Source organism: Lissotriton helveticus, chromosome 9, assembly GCF_964261635.1.
Source record: "Lissotriton helveticus chromosome 9, aLisHel1.1, whole genome shotgun sequence".
Lineage (NCBI taxonomy): Eukaryota > Metazoa > Chordata > Amphibia > Caudata > Salamandridae > Lissotriton > Lissotriton helveticus.
Genome location: NC_136070.1, coordinates 648,548,097 through 648,567,143, shown reverse-complemented (window position 1 = coordinate 648,567,143; position 19,047 = coordinate 648,548,097). Strand labels below are relative to the sequence as shown.

The window sequence follows — 19,047 nt, the reverse complement described above, 5'->3', positions numbered from 1 at the left end:
ATAATACACAGTATGCGAACCCAGAAAAGTATTATGCTTCGAATCATATCTTGATTCAGAAAAGGGGGTGGTGATGAACAGAGTGTCTGAATTAAGCAGACCACTCTTACCCAGTCCAAAGATCAGGGCTTGATCCATCACCGTTTTTTAGCTCACTGCACCATCCCAGCTCAGAACCTGGCTACATGCAAATTAGTCTGTTCCTGTCCCAGTGCATGATGGGAACAGGGCAAACCAAACTACCAAGCCAATTCTTATACTGGGAAGGAAACAAGCTTCCGGGGACCGGTTTCTGGCATTTCAGCCGTCGTCGGCCCGGCTTGCTTGAATCAAGCCCTGATCTTTGGACTGGGTAAGGGTGGTCTGCTTAATTCAGACACTCTGTTCATCACCACCCCCTTTTCTGAATCGTTTTTGGCCACTATAGGTGTGGCAGGGTATACTCAGACATGAGTCCCTTGCTCACTGCTCCATCAGGATTCAAGCAAGCCGGGCCGACAAGGCTGAAATGCCAGAAATCGGTCCCCGGTAGCTTGTATCCTTTCTGGTGAAGAATTGGCTTGGTAGTTTGGTCTGCCCTGTTCCCATGATGCACTGGGCCAGGGACAGACTAATTTGCATATAGCCAGGTTCTGAGCTGGGATGGGGCAGTGAGCTAAATAACGGTGATGGATCAAGCCCTGATCTTTGGTCTGGGTAAGAGTGGTCTGCTTAATTCAGACACTCTGTTCATCACCACCCCCTTTTCTGAATCGAATCATATCTTAACACCAACATGTCTTTAAGGGGGGATTGTAATTACACTGGGTTAATGCCTGCAGATAGTTATTTAGTTCCACAGAATCTCGATGATTACTGTAACAAACAAATATTTAAATGTCGAACGCTTTCTTTGGCAAGATATGTGGGTAAAGATTTAGCACTGTGTATTCCTTGCCTGACCCTATCGGGAGGTAGTTATAGCTGTGTATAAAAGCAAAAAGCATTACAAAAATCTCCACATGCACATAGGTATATAGAGGGTGGTTGGGTCAGCCCTCATCTGTGTTTCTGAGTGTAATTTTTTGGTTTCGCTTCTACACATCGCTTGCACTGTGCTTGTGAAATCTATTGCATTAAATATATCTTAAATGGGCTTCCATCCCGCTCCCTTGCTTCTCATTGGTTCCTGTGCTTGTTGTCTTACAATACACTGCATGGGGAAATGGGGTAGCCCATTTCTGCCTTTGACTCTACTGCCCTATGAGTAAAGGCATTTTGGCTGATTACACATATAAATCCACCTAACAATGAGTGTGATTCAATGTCTGAGCTGGTGGCCAGTCCCTTGGTTTTCAATTTTTTTCTCCATTTTATAGACCCACCTTTTGATGCCTAACGTCTGGGTGTGTCTCTCTCTCTCTCTTTCTTTCTCTCTCTCTTTCTCTCTCTTTCTATCTCTCTATCTCTCTCGCGCTTTCTCTCTCTCTATCTCTCTCGCTCTCTCTCTCGCTCTCGCTCCCTCTCTCTCTCGCTCCCTCTCTTTCTCCTTAGAGCATCTGGCAGCTTCACAGATTGTCCTACATGGCTGCTCGTTCGACACGGATTTCAACTGTAGTACCCTGTGCAGCTACTATTTTAAAATTGTGCTAGGATGGATTTCACACTAAAATATAGCACTTGATGCCCGATTTCCCTTTCGCATACATTTTTCAGAAAATCCGCAATAGTAGCATTAGTACACAAAAGAAAATTACACAAGTTTGGCATGCCCTATGGAGCTCTATTTCCTACTCTCACAATTCTCCTTCACCATCCCTTCTTTCCCACTTTCTCTTTTCCCTGTCTTTTCCTTATCCCTTCCAGTTCTTTATCCCTTTCTGTTTCAACTCTCAATCCCCTTCTAATCTCTTCCATGTCCCATCCCCTTTGCTGTTTATAATTTCTTTCACTGTCGTGCTCTCCTTGATTTTTTTAAAGTCTTTCCTCACTTCCGACAGCCTGACATATGTGGTCTCCCTCATGCTTCCTGCCTCTCTCCCATTACTCCCTACGTACCATTGCTTAATTTGAGCTGGTGGTTTCCGGTGCTGGCACCAGCACTTAATTGCCAACACCGGCACCTACAACATCGGCCACATGGTGGTGCTCTTTGCATTATGTAGAGCAAAACAACAATTGTTTATTTATTCAATATAAACTAAAAATAACTAATATCTGCTGCACAAGCCATTCTTATAGCTTTAGCGCCTCGAACAGTCTGTATTGTCACACTTGTAGCAGTGTGCTGGTTAGTAGTTTTGTAGGTATCGTCATTGGCAGCTCTGGCAGGGGCAATGGGTGGTGCAAGCTGAAGTGGCCTCCTGACGAGGGCCCTGGTAATAATATTTGTTTTTGTACAAATTAAGTACTGCTCTTATCCCCCACAGCCACCTCTCTCCCTTCTGCAGCTGGACGCACTGGGCCAGCAGCCAAGCCCATGTTTTCCATAAAGTTTCATTATAACTGGCACATTTGCTTACTTTAAAGATGGCGGGCTTTGTCGTAGCCTGTTTTCACTCTGCTCCAGGGGTGGGCGAGAGGATAATGTGGCGATGTGAGAACAGTTTAAGAATAAGAGGGAGGGAGCGGGAAAACAAGTGAGGGGAGCGACGGACAGGAAAGAGAATATCGGCAGGGAAGTACTAGAAAAAAGAAAGACAGCTGGAGAAGCAGCGCCAATCACCTCCTTAACACACTTCCTTCACCCAATGAGGCTTTGGGTGGGGCAGCCGACCGCTAGGATTTTTTGGGCCAATGGTGCGGCTCGGGCCCTATTGGGCTTGTTGGGTGACTTTTGGGCTGGTGGGAGTGGGGGTATTTAGCCAGCCATTTCGGGCACAGTGTCACCATTTTGTGCAAGGTGACAAGGCAGGCTGGTTTTGGGAGTTGTAACGACTGGGGCACCAACACAGCAGGAACTAGGAATCGCTAAGGAATTAGGGGCCCACATACAGGGCCTAAAGATAATACTTAAAGGAACACACGTCCACTCTAATGGCTGGTTGGGACCGGAAGCCACGAGCGACCCGGCCCATTTATTTATAGCTCTCTGGCCACGCCTGGCCAGAGAGTGTTACAATGTGTGTGGGTGCTTCCGGTGTCTCGTCCCTCGAGGCGAAACACTGGAACGTTGCATCCCTTATCAGGTTGGATTTTGAAACACAATAAAGTCAATTATGGTCTAGCACATAAAGTCCGCTAGCTTCCGGCTGGGTCTTGGATTCGGCCAGAGGTCATAGGTCTGTCCTTGCACGTTGCGGGGGTCACGTGGACTCAACTTCCTTTCACTGGCAGATTGACGTTCTGGACTGCGAGCTTCCGCCGCTTGTGGCGTACATGGGGTACCAGGCGCCTCATCAGCCACAGTAGGGTTTGAGTCATCTAGCGACATTCTTGACGATTTTGCCTGATCCGTCGGGGTATGGTCTTTGGCCACGTCTGGGACTTGCTTGAACCATGATATATTCCTGGTCACGGTCTCACCGTTCCGCTCTGCTGTGACAGCCGTGCCACTGGTTGACTTGACCACCCATACTCCTGGTTCAAAGGGAGTTCGGAACTTTCCAGTGTTCCACCAGTTCCTGATCAGTTTCAAGCAGCCAGGTTGCAGTCCTCGGATTTTTGCTCTGCGTCGTCTACTCGCCTTGTCATTGGTGTTGTGTCGTCTTATTTGAGTCACCGTTGGGTCATAGGGCTTGTGGGCCCAGCCATCGGCCCTCGGGAACATGTCTCTGCGTGGCCCGGCCAACATGAGTGACCACAGAGATGCCTGTGTAGTGCAGTGTGGTGTACTGCGATAGTCTCTCAGAAATTGCTGCAGCGTACTCTCAGAGTTCGTGCCATCTGCTGCCGCAATCCGCAACACTTTGTTAATGGTTCGCATGAACCGTTCTACTTCGCCGTTGGCTTGGGGCCACTGGGGTGTTATTCGATGGTGCTTGATCCCTAGGTGTATTAGGAATTCTCGAAAGTCGCTGCCTTGGAATGGGGGTCCATTGTCAGTTTTGATGATGTGAGGAATTCCAAAGAGAGCAAACGCTTTGTCCAACACTGGTCGGAGGTTGTCGAATGATGTGGACGGGAGAACTTCCACAATGGGGTACTTGGTGTAACTATCTACAATAACGGCGGTGACCCTCCCATCTGGGAAGCTCCCAAAGTCGAGACTTAGCCAGGCCCATGGAGAGGGTGCCGGTTCCTCGGTTATGACAGGTGCTGGAGCTTCTGAGCTTCCGGTAAGTTGGCAACCTCGGCAATTGCGTACCACGAATTTGACGCTGTCCTCCAGGTCCGGGAACCACACCTTCTCCCTCATCCGGGATTTCATTCGCCCAATGCCCTGGTGTTCTTCGTGGGCAAGTGCCGTTGCTCGTTCTTGCAAACTGATTGGTATCACTATGTGCGACCCCCTTAGGATGACTCCGTCTTCTGTCGAGCTGAGCTCGTTCCTTACTTTCCCAAATTGTCCGAGACGATTTCGATCAGTCTCGCTCCACCCTTGGAGGAAGGATTCCCATGAGCCTCCTTTTAGTGTGCTCGATACCCGTTGGAGGCAGACGTCCTTCTCGAGGTGTCCTTTCACTTCTTCTATTGAGAGTGCTTGAGGGCATGACCACTGCGACACCATGTTGATGAAATCTTCGGTGTTTGTTTCTTGTTCTTCATCTGTGGTTGTTATACTAACTCCATTTGATAATGTTGTAGCTGGATTGCCCATCATGTGTGTGGGTGCTTCCGGTGTCTCGTCCCTCGAGGCGAAACACTAGAACGTTACAGGAGTGATAAAGTTGTTTTTTTAGGGAGTTTAGCAAGCCTTAAAACTTACCTCAGGGTGGCAAGCGGAGACCAGAGGGTAGAAGAGCACACGCCTGCTGGTGGAGGCGGGGCTCATGGACCTCATGGTACTGTGGGACGGTGTGGCCAGCACGGCGTGCAGCCAGTGGTGTGGCTGCAGGAGTATTGGTTTGCTCACCACCGCGGCCCAAAGGAGAGAAAATGAGGAAGACCGCGGGAGAGGTGCAGCCCGGGTCATAAGCAGATGGGGCAAGCGGGTGGGGCACTGCAGGCGTCCGCTCCCCAATTTATGGAAGGGAGGTGCGGGCCGCTTATGGCATGCGGCGAGGCATGAAAGATGATTCTGCGGCCGCAGGAGCCGTGCATGGCATGATGGAGATGGGTTATGTGGAGCGCAGGCCCATATAGATAGGGCTGAAATGCTAAAAGGGCCTCGCAAGGGGGAGGGGGGTTCTCAAACCCTGGGGCAGTAGGTGAGGGGGCATTGTTCCTGTGGTGGGGGTCCCTGAACTGTATCAGCAGGGAGGGCATGCCTTACGAAAATGGTTGGGAGGTGAGAGCTAGGTGGGTTAGAAGGGTGGCAAGATGAAAGGGGAGTGTGAATCCTCAAAAGGGGGACTGGCATGGGGAGGGGTCTAGTGTCGACGGAGGGCAGCAGGCAGCAGCGGATGTTGGGGGAGGGGGGTACAAGGTGGGTTGGGAACAGCCTAAACAAGGGGAGAAGCGGGCGGGACTCCAGGGGGGCCCCCCAGCATCAATAGAGCTTGGAGGGTGGTTGGATAGGGCTCCCTGGGGCTCAGGTCGCGGTCGTTGGAGGAAGGAGGGTGGAAACATGAGGCACATCCAGTGGCCAGGGAGGTGCATGTGTGGGGGAGAAGGGGAGAGTGCAGAGGACATGGGGAAGGGGCAGGAATTGGGCCCAGTGTCCGCCATAGTGTCGGCTATGCTGGAATGGAGCTAAGGGGAAGAGGATGAGTGGGGTCTGGGGGATGACCAGACAGGGGAATGTATGCCACTGGCCAAAGTATATACGTGCCGGGGAACAGGACAGGGCAGGGCCCAGCGTGGAGGGGAGGGCACTTGGCAGGGGTAGGGATGAAGAGGGTAGTACAGCATGAAATAGGTGGGGGAGATTGTACCGTATGGGGAGGATGGGATACTCAAAGGAGGAGTAGGGCAGCAGGGCTTATTGGCAGTGGTCTCTGGTCCCAGGGAGGGCAAGAGCAGGCAGGGCTACTAACCCCGGCTTGCCAGACCTTACTTTTTCTTTGCAGGAACAGCAGTCACAGGATAAGGCAGACTTGGGTGAGTCCCATTCGGCTCCGCAACACTGAGGTGAAGAGATGGCACAGTCTAGGGCGGCCAGCTGAAGTGTGTTGAGGGACGGGTCGGAACACTGTCACCCGACGGTTGAAAGAGGCCTCAGCGGTTCACCAGCCCAGTTGGGTCAATACGGTATCTGGGTCAACAGTGAGATGGACAGGGCAAGAGCACATAGCTGGGGCTGAAGGGCGTCATGCGGCCTATCGGTACCCGGTGATAGACCTAGAGGAGTTAATTTGCAGAAGGCAGGAAAATGCTGAAGCATGTGTGGATGGGTAGGCAAGTTCTGGGGCAGGGGAGATTGACACCACGCAGTTGGATTACGATGAAGATAATATAGAAAAGGGCGGTGAATTCGCACAAAGCAGCAGTGTGGGAGAAGCTATTTAAGGAAGTTAACGAGGGACGAATGGAGGGCCCAATTACAGATTGGCTATCAGAGACCTGATAATTCTGCCTATTGGAGTGGTTCCGAAGAAAGAGCCAGGCCAGTTTAGATTGATACAACACCTGTTTTGGGCGGAGGGAGCGTCGGTAAATGAGGCAAAGGTGCCGAGATGGCAAAATGTGATATAAAGTACGCCTTTCGGCTACTGCCAGTGCACTTCGATGATTTCCAGCTAATAGGCATTCAGTTTGATGAACAAATCTTTGTGGACAAAGCATTACCCATGGGTTCTTACATCTCGTGTGCCTTGTTTAAGCATTTCAGTTCCTTCCTTCAATGAGTTTTCTCATGGCAAGCAGGTAAAGAGGCAGTAACACATTGCCTTGATGACTTCTTCCTGGTAGGCCAACCCGGTTTGACGGACTGTCAGCAGCAGCTGGCAAGGTACTGGGGGTTCCCCTGGCACCAGATAAGACAAGGTCCAAGCACTGGGTTGTCATTTCTGGGAATTGAATTGGACTCTGTGGCAATGGAGTCACACCTACCGACAGATAAAAAGCTGCACATGCTGATAGATGACATGCTGGCAAGACAGAAACTGACAGTTAGTGATGTACAAGTTCTACTAGGGCATTTGAATGTTGCATGTAGAGTAATAAGGATGGAAATTACGTTTTGTAGGAGACTGAGCTGGTCATTGGCGGGGCTTACGCTGCTGCACCATCACACATGCTTGACCAGAGGGACAACGGAAGACTTACGCATGTGGCGCAGGTTTTTGGAGGAATTCAATGGCATTCCCATGACAGCACCTAAGGAATGGGAGGTTCAAATATACTCAGGCGCCGCAGGAGCTAGTGGTTTTGGCATGTTAAGGCCAGGGTAGGTGGTGCGTGGAGAGCGGCCAAGGCACTGGAAGAATGGGGGCATGAGTATTGCTTTTTTAGAATTATTTTTTCTGGTGGTAGCAGTCACGGTATGGACAAAGAAGCTGGCACATAAGAAGGTCATTTTCAGGGTGGACAACATGGCGGTTGTTCATATGGTCGATAAGCAATCAGCCAGGGACGAGTAGGTGCCTAAGTTGCTGAGTTTTCATTCTCAGTTGTCTGAAACATGATATTGTGTTTCATGCCAGACATCTGCCAGGGGTTGACAATGACACTACGGACCCTTTGAATCATACGCAGTGAGAGAGGTCCATAGCCTGGCCACAGAGGCGGACACTATCAAGACACCAGTACCTGCGGGGATGTTGTCCATAGGAGACAAAGGATGCTGCAACTGGTGGTAGGGTCTCTGGCCTTACCCATTAGGAAAGCTTACAGTCAAGCCTGGCAGGAGTTTTTGGTTGAAGGGGCACAGAGGAGGGCTAAAGTTTGGTCAAGGTAGGAGGATGTCATTCAGTTTATTTTGTCATTGATTGACAGATGTTTGTCCAAGGTCACGATTGCAGGCAAGATCACAGGGATTTTTTTTATGGGCAAGCGTTTATGGGGTTATGCCCCTTCAGCAAGTGAACTGGGCAGATGGATCCTTGAAGGAAGGGCCAGGGAGACGGGGGAACAGGCCTAGGGACAGGAGACCAGTGTCAGAAGCACTTTAAGAGTTCTACCGGGGATCTGCAAGAGTAGTGAGGGGACAGCGTTATTTTCTGCCTTGATGTCATGGATCTATTTCAGCGTCTGACTCTTGGGGAGAAAAGGAGTGTCAGGTTTTTTTTTGGAAAGAGGTAGGGGTTAGGGAGAGGGAGCTAGGGGTGGTAGTGGTCATGCTCAAACAATCTAAGACAGACCAAAGGGGAACAGGTAAAGTGGTATTAATGAAGGCCAGCGCTGATCCGGCTTTGAATCTGGTATGCTGGGGATGTACACTGAGAAGTATAGCTGGCTAGGGGTTTGAGGTGGCTTTTTGCATGGTTTCTGGACAGGTGGTGCCTGCTGCGCAGCTATAGCAGGTGATGTGTAGAGCTTTGTTACAAATGAGGGACGCCCCAGGCGTCTACGGCGCTCACTTGTTCAGGATTGGGGTAGCTACAGATGCAGCGCAGCGGGGTTGGGATTAGGACTGAATCATGCATTTGGGCCGTTGGACTTCTGATTGTTTTATGAGATGTCAGGTTGGGGGAGCAAATGTACTGCAACATGTAGATTTCCATGAACTTACGTGTGTCTCTTTTCAGGTGCAGTAGCGGGGCCAGATACAGCGGAGCTGTCCATTTGGATAGTAACGCATTCGTTGGTAAAATGGGCTGAACAACTTCATCTTCATAAGTGGAAAGGTTTGAACTTTGGGCTGGACACCTCGTTATTTACAATTTCTTGGCACAGGAAGGGTGGTATGCAATAGCACAAACTCCTGCCCTGCCTGAACAATTTACTGCAATGACACATTTGCCCTGATGTTTTAATTGTGCATTTAGGGGAGAATGACCTGCTGAAGCAGATGAAAAGGGATTTATTGGTGCTAAGGCAGCAATGGTCCGGATGTTTCATCCTGTGGATAAAAGTATCACTCGGCGACTGTGGAGGGGGCCAAAAGACCCGCCTCAATTGACAAAGCAAGGAAGAAAATCAATAGTGACATGAGATCATTTTGTAGGGAGGAAGGTACGGTAGAGTGGAGCACCCCGAACTGAAGTATGCAGATCTTTATTTCTTATGGGGAGATGGGAGTACACTTGTCTAGCTTCGGGGTGCAGCTATATCTGATTCAGATAAAAAGAGGAGCTGGACAGGGCATTGGACATACAGAGGTACCCTAAATCTTCCCAGGGTGGGGGGGGGGACAAAAGTCATAGTGAAGGAGGGACATTTGTGTGTGGCGGTTGGTAGCTAGTTTTTACATGTTTACAGGTTAAGTTTACGGTTGTAAACAAGTTACTCCAGGATCAAGAAATAAGGATAAGCTTAGATAGATAGATGTTTAGAGAAGTAGGTAATAGGTTATAGGGTTAAAGTTCAACAGTTAATGACAGAGTTGGAGCTTTAAATAGTTGCAAGGAAAGGATAAGGGATGGGAAACTTTAGGAGAGGTGGAGGAGGCAAGGTAAGTGAATAAATGTATAGTGAGGTGTAGTTTTGTAAGGCAAAGGCCATGGTTAACATTGTGAAGTGCACCTGTTTCACACTTAACCCCTTCCAGGCTGATGACTAGCTCAGCGCGTCATGAGCGTAACCTGCTGTGCGCTGATGACGAGCTCAGCTCGTCATGTAACGCGGTAATTTTAAAATTGCCGCGTACAGCGGGAAAAGCCGCCGCAGCGATGCGGTTAAAGAGCATGATTGTGGTCTGTGCTGCACCCCCGTTTAATCCCAAGTTTGCAAATTCTCATCTATATCGAGAAGAACGGCATACTATTTGCCATAGGCGTTTCATTATCGAAATGACCACAAAGATCGGCTGGGAGGGAGAATGTCTGTAGGTCAGAGAGGTGGAAAATGTAGGGTACCGCTGTGTCCAGTGTGCAGACACTGACCACTCCTGGGACCGCGCCGCGCATACACCTTAACTCTGTTTTTTACTGAGCACTGAGCCTGGTTAAGCTCATGGCAGTCAAAGAGACAACAGGAGACACAACTGGTGGTAGTTAAAGGAGCAAGGGAAGTATGAGTGGCGGGGAAAGTAAAAAACCCTAAAAGAATACATGAGCATCCAGGGCTGGTAGAAGATGCTTGAGGATGACAGCAGAGCATGGTAGGATTATCTTAACATGTATTGGCATAAATAAGTAAAAAATGACCCATCATAAAAAGAAAAGAAAAAAAACACAGGCAAACAAATGAAAGCAAAGATTTGCACACCGAATAAACACACCCTAATTCAAAGGTGGTCTAAAGGCAGTGGGCATACATTTGGGGGAAAAGGTAAAAAGAAAAAAATGTATAAATAGATTGCAAAAAAGCAATTCAAATAAGCATTGTCAATGCCAAAAATTCTGACTCAAGAATGAAAGTGCCGTCTGTGTCCCTGATGGAATGAATAAATGAAATAATTGTATTGCAAAATTACTTAAAATCCTTGCAGTTACACCCCTATACCACCAATCACAGTTAAACAGGGAGAGAAAAAACACTTTTCTAATGATACAGGCAAGAGGACCGTTAAAAACCAACCTCTCCCCTTACAAGTTGTCCTGGCATAAAAAATGCCTGTGCAAAGTCAGTCGGCTAGACTGTAGACAGAGCCTCCCACATTTATAAACAATAGATCCATGCCAGCAAAATAACTGGCTATTTGCCTCTGTTCGGGGCATCCAAATGGCTAAGTCCCGCCCATTTTCAAATTCTAAAAAGGATTCCGTATGGGTTTAGGCACTTATTAAGCATCATGAAGGCACCCCATCACTCATCTTTGCAGTCATAAATCAATTCATCCATCCACTGACTTACTCTTGCATTCATCCTGTGGCACAACCACAAAAAAAACACACACAGATGCCACAATAGATGAAAGATCAATTAAAAGGATACAAGTAGAAAAAAGAAAAGACACCACTATCTGAACACAGCAGGCATATACAACTCCAAATATTCAGAAAAATAAAGTGGTCATAACAATAAAATCTCCTCTAATAGAGCCTACTAAGGATTACCATAGTGCAAATCTTCTATCCCCATGGATTGTTCAATTTGGTACCCAACATCAAAACTGTTGCTGAGTACTGTAATCTGTGAGAGTCGTCAATCACAACGGAGACAGCCAATGGTTAAATTAAGCTGACTCACAGCTCATGCTGAATGACACCTGAACAGGACAAGAAGAGTGTTTGAGAGTGTGAAAGTCAGTGGCGGCTGGCATGGCTCGCGGGTGGGGGGAAGGCACAGGGGTAGCAATTGTGGGAGGGAGTGAGCATAATAAAAAATAAATAAATAACCTTTTCGTCGGGTCTGTGTCTCTGCATATGCTCTCCTGCCTACAACTTCAGGAACAGGAAGCAGGCAGCCAGGATGCCTCCCCTAAGCCATTCACAACACTGCAATGCAGCGTTGTGATTGGTCTGAGCGCCATGATACGGGGCTCAGCCAGGAGCTGGAGGGGTGGGCATGATCTCCATGCAGGCTGTAATGCAGCCTGCATGGAGAATGGGGAAAGTGTGGAGGACTGGTTTGGGCGGTCCGAGAGGGCCGACCAAACCGTCATTGCGCACTTAGGAGTGGGCAAACCACTCCTCCTCTGCCCTGCTACGAGAGCAGAGCAGCCCCGCCCACCCACCGGCCAAGCACCACAAACCTAAAATGATAATAACTAAAAGTTATTATCATTTTATGTTTTTGTTTCTCGCACTGCTTGAAAGCAATGGGGCAACGCTCCTCCACCGTAGCGGAGAGCCGCCACTGGTGAAAGTGAGAAAGCGATAGAGTACGCTAGAGAGAAGAATCTCCAGGTCAAGTGTACCGGGGAAGACCCATCATGGCCTACAGCCTCCTAAAAGCAATCCAGCGTAATCATGCCAGCGAGTGGGTTTGAGCCCTGTGTGCCAAACCAAGAGACCCTCCAGCCCTAAATGGTAGAGGATTGACAAGCACCAACTCACTACCCCCATCTAGTCCTAGAAGTTGCATGCTATCTATCTCTAACCAAACCTAGTTGACTTATGCAGCAAAATAGGACCCAATGAAGCAACCGGATTCAATAAATTATGTGGCAAGAATAGAGAAATTATTTATTACAATGCAGCACCCTGGGCTGCACTATTGTTTGGCTAGTTTATCATTTTAACACACATTAATACTGTCTCGACAAAAACATGTTCAACAACTAAACGCAGCAATCAGCAATAGTAAGATGATACGTTTTCCCTGGCAAAGGGTTTGCCACCGCGCAGAAGCAGGTAAGGCTTTTCATATTAGTAACTTTTGACCGAAACATTATTTTCTTTTGCTGAAAACTGCAAACTACGCAGGTGTTTGGATCATGTGGCAAGAGTGGTAAACCCATAAATATGTGGAATATGACCATTGCCACGTAATCATCTAAATTCAGTGGCCCTGTCTCTATGACAATAAGACGCACCTCCCTGTATCCCAGCACCAACCATGCAAAATGTCTCATTATACAGATGAAAACTCTGTAAACCTGGTCTTATCCCCTCGGATCCACCCAGACCCAGTGCGAGTCTCCAATTTGACAATTCACTAGCCCTCCAGCCTTAGAGGTACCAGCCTCTGGATCAATACACCAGTCACCAGAGCTCATGCACTCTTCAAAGTGGCGAGCTCTCGCGATATAGCACCCCAAATTCATCCAGTCCTAGAATTACCAGGCCATGAACCACAGTGCCATCAATTTAATGCAGAACTAAACATATACATCTATATTTACATATGAATAGAGCCCTTCCTACCATGTTTGGCCCGCTCCAGTACAGGAAAAATCCCTGGGGGTCCACCTTCAGGGTGATGAGGTTCCGGCTTGTGGGTTCCTAGAAGAGAGAGAGACGAGAAGATGTTACAGAGAAGTCACAGGCAGGGCAGAGACTTGTTGGCGTGTTATTGGTATGACATAAGCGCACATAAAGGCACAAACAGGCACCAAAAATACTTAAGAGTCCAAGACAGAACACAGTTCGACAAGCAGAACAAAGCCAGGGCTTAGTAGCAAGGCACGGGCTCCCAGACCGGCCACTGGGTCTCAGACAGGCCAAAGACTCACAGACAGGGCACATGTAAGCCACAGGGGTCATAGAGAGTGCAAAGACAGCCCACACAGTACGCAGATTTCCCCCGCTCTCCCTCCAGACAGTACAAGAATGACTCAGGGTCAGAGGAAGTGTTCATGTTCACAGGCAGGACAGAGAAAGACCACAAAATAACAGGCAAGTTACAGGCATCATACATGCAGGTCATAGAATCATGGGCAAGTCACTAGCAAAGGCAGGCTCGTCAGCAAACACGCTCACAGGCATGTCAGGCAAACTTGTAGGCACTGAGTTGATCATTGGGTCACCACTGGGAAAAGTCTGGTTCACAAGCACGTCGCAGGTTCACTTGTAGGTCACAGGCAGTACACTGGCACACAAGCAAGTCAAATGCTAAAACCCTGGCCATAAACTGGTAACAGATTTGCAGGCAGAACACAGACAAGATAATGCTGGTCCCCAGGGGAAGTGACTGCCACAGATCAGTCTTCCCCTGGGTGCTTCATGCATGGCCCGAAAGACAAGGTGATGATAGGGCAAGTAAGGGTTATAAAAGGTGTCAGGAGAGGAGCATCCGGCCGCTTCCTGACACCGGGCACCACCAGAAGGGGTTTCGAAAAAGTTAGTAAGAGTTATTGTTAGTGCGGTTTTAGTGAAGATTACGCTGGAGTGGCCTATTTTCAGGTTGTGCAGCGTGTGAAGGAGGCGGTCATAACGACGCCGGACAACGATACAGTCATGGCGGCCCTTATTACTTTGGGCTAAGCAGGTAGGGTGATTTGCTGCAGCCAGGGCCGGACTTGCAGTTGCGGGCACCGGGCAATCCCCCGGTGCGCCGCAAGGGTGGAGGCTGGTTTTGGGCCCCTGGGGACGTTTTTGTTACAGGGCCGAGCACTTTGCCAGGGCCGGTTTTGGTTCCCAGTCCGGCCCTGGCTGCAGCCGGGCCTCCTCGACCAGGCCTGGGTCGGAATGCGCCGCCCCAGCGAGTTCCGCGTCAGGTGGGGTTGCTGCGGCAGTGGCGGCTTCCCGAGCATGCAGGGAAGATGACTGGAGGCCACAGGCGGGGGCACCAAATAGTATCCAGGGGGAGTGAAGCGCGGGGGCAAATGGAAAAGTACACAGCAGAGAGGAGGGCGGGGCAATCACAGAGGACCCAGTGGTGCCGCAAGCAGGCATGGGGAAAGCCACAAAAGATATGGATTTCCCAAGGGGAACTGGGCCAATAGAGCTCTCAGTGAGGCACCCCTGGGAGTACTGAGAAGCAAGGGATTGAGTTACTAGGCCCAACAACAAATAAATCCAAGTGGGCCATGTCTGGGCCTGGGATGGGAGGCTAGTAGGGGAGGGAAACCCAATGAGGCTCCTGGGTATAGGGGTAGAGAATAGGGTGAGGGGGATCCCCCCAGAAACAGTCAGGGCAGTAAATGGCAGGGTATTGACTTGGAGGCGAGGCTAAGGGAGCAGCGCCTCCTCATTCAGCAGACAGAGGAGAGGTGGGCCCACATGTGTGAGGTCAGGGAGAGGGTGGCAGCATTCCCACCTGTGATGGGGACCCCAAATCCAAGAAGGACCAGGGGAAAGCAGGAATGGTAGGCGGGCAAAGGGGTAGAGTGCATTGGGTGTGGGTCCCAGAGGATCAAGCTAGGGAGGGAGTGAAGAGAACAGCTAGTACAGCTAAGTGGCCTGGTGGAGCAGCAGACCCCACAGGTCGGAGCAGCAGACCCCCCCCAGGTCGGAGCAGCAGACCGCCCCCAGGTCGGAGCAGCCTGGTAGGGGAAGGGGGGAAGAAGTGGGCTGGTAGAAAAGCGGTGATGCCAATGGGGTGCAAGATAGCCTCAGGATGCTGGCCCAAAGCAGAAGGGGGGTCTGCGGCAGCCTGCCCTCTGTCGAAGGCTCGCGCACAGGGATTGGCAGCAACGGATGGCCCATGCGGAATGATTCATCTGTGCAGTGGAAAAAGTGTGTGGTGCAGGAAAATGTGTGTGGTGCGTTTGAAAGTGATGCTGAGCTGGTACTTGATTATGAGAATGATCGTGACGAATGGGAGGCAGGAGAATTGTGTGATGATGAGGAAGAGGCTGTGGGGCAACAAGGAGCGGCGGTGCAGACAACGGGAGATGTTGCTGTTTTTCAGGTGGCAGGTGCAGCCAAGGTGTGTGTTTAGCCCACGGGACACCGGAGCAGTGGTGGTCAACGCAAGGACAGAGCTGTCAGCAGTGATGTGATGCCAGGTATAGGCGAGTGGTGGATGGAATGGGATGTTGGGGATGCGGGCGCTAAGGTGAAAGCCTGTAGGTCAGTGGAGGAGGGCACTGGGGTGGTGGGGGAACCAAGGACCGTGAAGGTAGGCGCAATAGCGGCACCTGAGGAAATCAAGAAGGTGACAGCAGCAAACAGATTGTAGGTACCGGGGATCCACCCATACAGTGGGGGCGGATGGGAAGGATGAAAAGGCGGAGGACAAACATACCAAAAAGTTGCCCTACATGGGCTTGGCGATGCCGTTGGGGTCTCATTTGTCGGACAAAATTAAAGTAGGATTTGGAAGCATAAATATGTTGATGCTTTCAAACTCCTACACAGGGAAATCCAGACCAAAGAGGGATCCAAAGAAGAGGAGTTGGAATTGACCAGGAGGCCGAGGGTGCCCATTTCAATGGAAAATAGGGCCTCCGCTTTCTAGAATTACGTTAGCATTTATGGGATTGTCATTTAGATAGGACAATCACCTTGCTGAAATACATGGATATTATTCACAAGGCACAGATGCATTTTGGTGGATACACCTGGCTGAGCTGTGATGAGGAGTTTAGGGTCAGGGTCAGTATTAACCCAAATAAACCATGGGAGAGATGGATTCAAAACTCTGGATACAGTGGATGTCGTCTACCAACCCTTGGCCTCCACCCATACAGCTAGTGGCCTGCCCATGACTTATCAGTCTTTTCAGTCCTGTCCCACTCCACAGGGAGTGGGGGTCTGGATATCCAAAAAAAAAACAACAGTACCCAACACTGGGGCTTGCTGGAATTTCAATAAAGGATTTTGCTCCAGGCATCCCTGCAAGTTCAAGCACAAATGCTTCAAGTGCTGGGGACGCCACCCTATTGCACAGAGTTTCACTTTGGCCACCTCCGCAGAACAGTGGAAGGCCTCTAGAGGCCAGGGGCAGTCTGGAGAAAAGAGCCCCTACCCCAGTTAGAATTGAAGCTGTGGGTCCATGGCTCTCGATCTACCCTGACAAAGAAGCGGCATTGCGGTTGCAGTGGGGTTTCACCAAAGGGTTTCAGATGGGGTACCAGGGACCGAGGGGGCGCCTATGGGCATACAATTTGAAGTCAGCAAGAGAACTTCCACAGGTGGTGGCTGCAAAGCTAGAGAAGGAAGTGGCAGAGGGCATGATTGCTGGTCTATTCTTCGAAAGGCCACTGGTGGATTTGATCATAGCACCTTTGGGAGTTGTGCCTAAAAAGGAGCTGGGGGAATTCAGGATGATTCACCACCTATCCTGGCCGGAAGGCAGAACTTTCAATGATTTCATTGCTGAGGAGGATTTAAGGGTACTGTACACCTCTTTGGATGACGCAATCCGCCTGGTGCTGGGTGCAAGCAGGGAGCTGAAATGGCAAAATGTGGTGTCAAGTTCGCTTTCCGCTTGCTGCCCATTCACCCTGTGGATTTCCATCTGTTTGGAATGCAATTTGGGGGTGGCATCTACATGGACAAGGTCCTGTCAATGGGCTGTGCCATTTCTTGTGCCTTGTTTGAGCTGTTAAGTACATTCCTACAGAGGGTGCTCACCAAAAGCAGTGGGCACCACGGAGTGTCTCATTACCTTGACGACTTCTCGTTTGTGGGGAAGGGAGCTTCTGGTGACTGTGGTCAGTTGCTACACCAATTTGATGTCTTAACACAGGATTTCAGGGTGCCTTTGGTGCCTGATAAAACAACCGAGCCTAGTTGTGTGTTGACTTTCTTGGGAATTGAACGGGACTTGGTGCAAGGGGAAGGTGGACGAAATCCAGGCTATTGTGCTGCAGGTCGTGGGGGAGTGAAAGATTGAGTTAAGAGCGGTGCAGAAGTTGCTGGATTTCCTGAACTTTGCGTGCGGAGTGGTGAGTGCAGGGATTACTTTTTGCAGGAGCCTTGGCATGGACATGTCAGGGGCAGTGATGCCAAACCACAGGGTGTGAGCCTCTTTGGGTGTCAGGGCAGACTTGGGTGTGTGGCAGACGTTTCTGGAGGAATGCAATAGACACAGACTGGTAGGTCCAGATATTTTTTATGCAGCCGGAGCCTCTGGTTTTGGCCTGTTTTGGGATGGGAGATTGTGCGCGGGAAGTGGTCGCCACAATGGTTGAGTCAGGGCCGGAGTAGTGCTTTCTTGGAGTTTTTTCCGCTGTTATTGGCATTGGTAGTTTGGGGAGCAGAGCTGAAAAACAGGACGGGGATTTTCCATGTGCACAATATGACTGTGGTGGGACTGATGAACAGGCAAAGAGCAAAGGAGCTGAGGTTGTTACGGCTTTTACGAAGGTTCATACTGGTGTGCTTGCAACTTAATGTGTTTTCAGGGCAAAGCACGTACTGGGGGCCAGCAATGATATAGCCGATTCCTTGTCTCGTTCGCAGTGGCATCGTTTCCATGGTACCAGGAGCAGAAGAATTAAAGAGAGAGCTGCCGGAGGACTTCAGGGCCTGGGGGGAATGAGAGTGATTTGTCTGGTCGGGAAGTCACTAGCCAAAACTACCAGGAAAAGCTACAGCCTGGCATGGAGCAAGTTTGGGGAATTCTTGGACCGTTCTTCAGAAGTAATGAGCCTTAAGCGTCAGGACACTGAACAGGGAGTTTTGTTCTTAGTTGTATTGATAAGGGTTTGTCACATATGACTAATGAGGGCAAATTTGCTGGGATCTCCTTTTATGGTACACTATTTTGGGCTTTTGACCCTGCCAAGGATGAGATTCTGGGCAAGATGTTGAAGAGGTGGGACAGGGAATGTGGGCTGCGGTGGGGACGGGAGGGGAGCTCCGCATGACACTATTTGAATTGGTACAGGAGTTGTTGAGGGCTTTGTCTTTGTGTTATGATTTGTTCGAGGTGGTAGTTTTCATACTTTGCCTTAGTTGGATGTTTTCGGGTCTCTGCACTGTTGAGGACAACATGCCAATGGGGGGTGGGGTTGTAGGAGGAGGTGCCTTAAGACCTAGGGAGGCTGGGGATCTGACAGAGTCGATCTAAAACAGATCAGGTGGGCAGGGTCGATGGGTATGGTTGGCAGAGAGTAGGTATAGCGAGGTCTGCCCCACCCAGGAATGGCAAAGTTTCCTTTTGTTGCCTGGAAGGCGATTATCAGGGGTTTTTTGTCAAGCAACGGGCAGCAGGGCTACTGCTTTCCAGTTACTGGCAGCGTTACGCATGGTGTTGCGCAAGCCAGGCCAGGGACCGGCTAGTTTTGGCACTCATTCTTTGAGAGTAGGAGCTGCGATGGCAACAGTGCAACTGGAGTGGTCCTGCAGCAGAATTCACCAGATTGGTAGATGGAGGTCGAGATGCTACGAGCGATATGTGTGGAAGTAAGGGGGGGAATGCTAGCTTGGGAGGAGAGGGGGGGGAAGCGAGGGGGGGGTGAGTTGGTTCTTGAGCTAATCATTTTTTTTCTACTGCAGGGTGTGCGAGAGGGCCGGGAACCAAAATTGTTACCTGGATTGTGGGACACTCCTTTGTGCACTGGGCAGAAAAGTATGATGATCAACAGGTGTATGGACGAAATCTGGGATTGAGAAGCAGCAACCACGAGGTTCTTTGGTGGGGTAAAGGAGGGATGCATTGGGGTGCACTGCAACCATGGCTGACAAAGTTGGCTCCGCAGAGAGGTTG

General features: G+C 49.9%; 1 protein-coding gene across 1 annotated transcript in view; it reads right to left on the bottom strand.

Moving 5' to 3' along the window:
- The window catches only part of PLCB3 (phospholipase C beta 3), a 585,337-nt gene that overhangs the window by 420,252 nt on the left and 146,038 nt on the right, over positions 1-19,047 (bottom strand). The window contains exon 2 of the mRNA XM_078660740.1: positions 12,873-12,950. Within this exon, the coding sequence (XP_078516866.1) occupies positions 12,873-12,950 (78 nt within the window). The remainder of the gene's footprint in view (positions 1-12,872; positions 12,951-19,047) is intronic.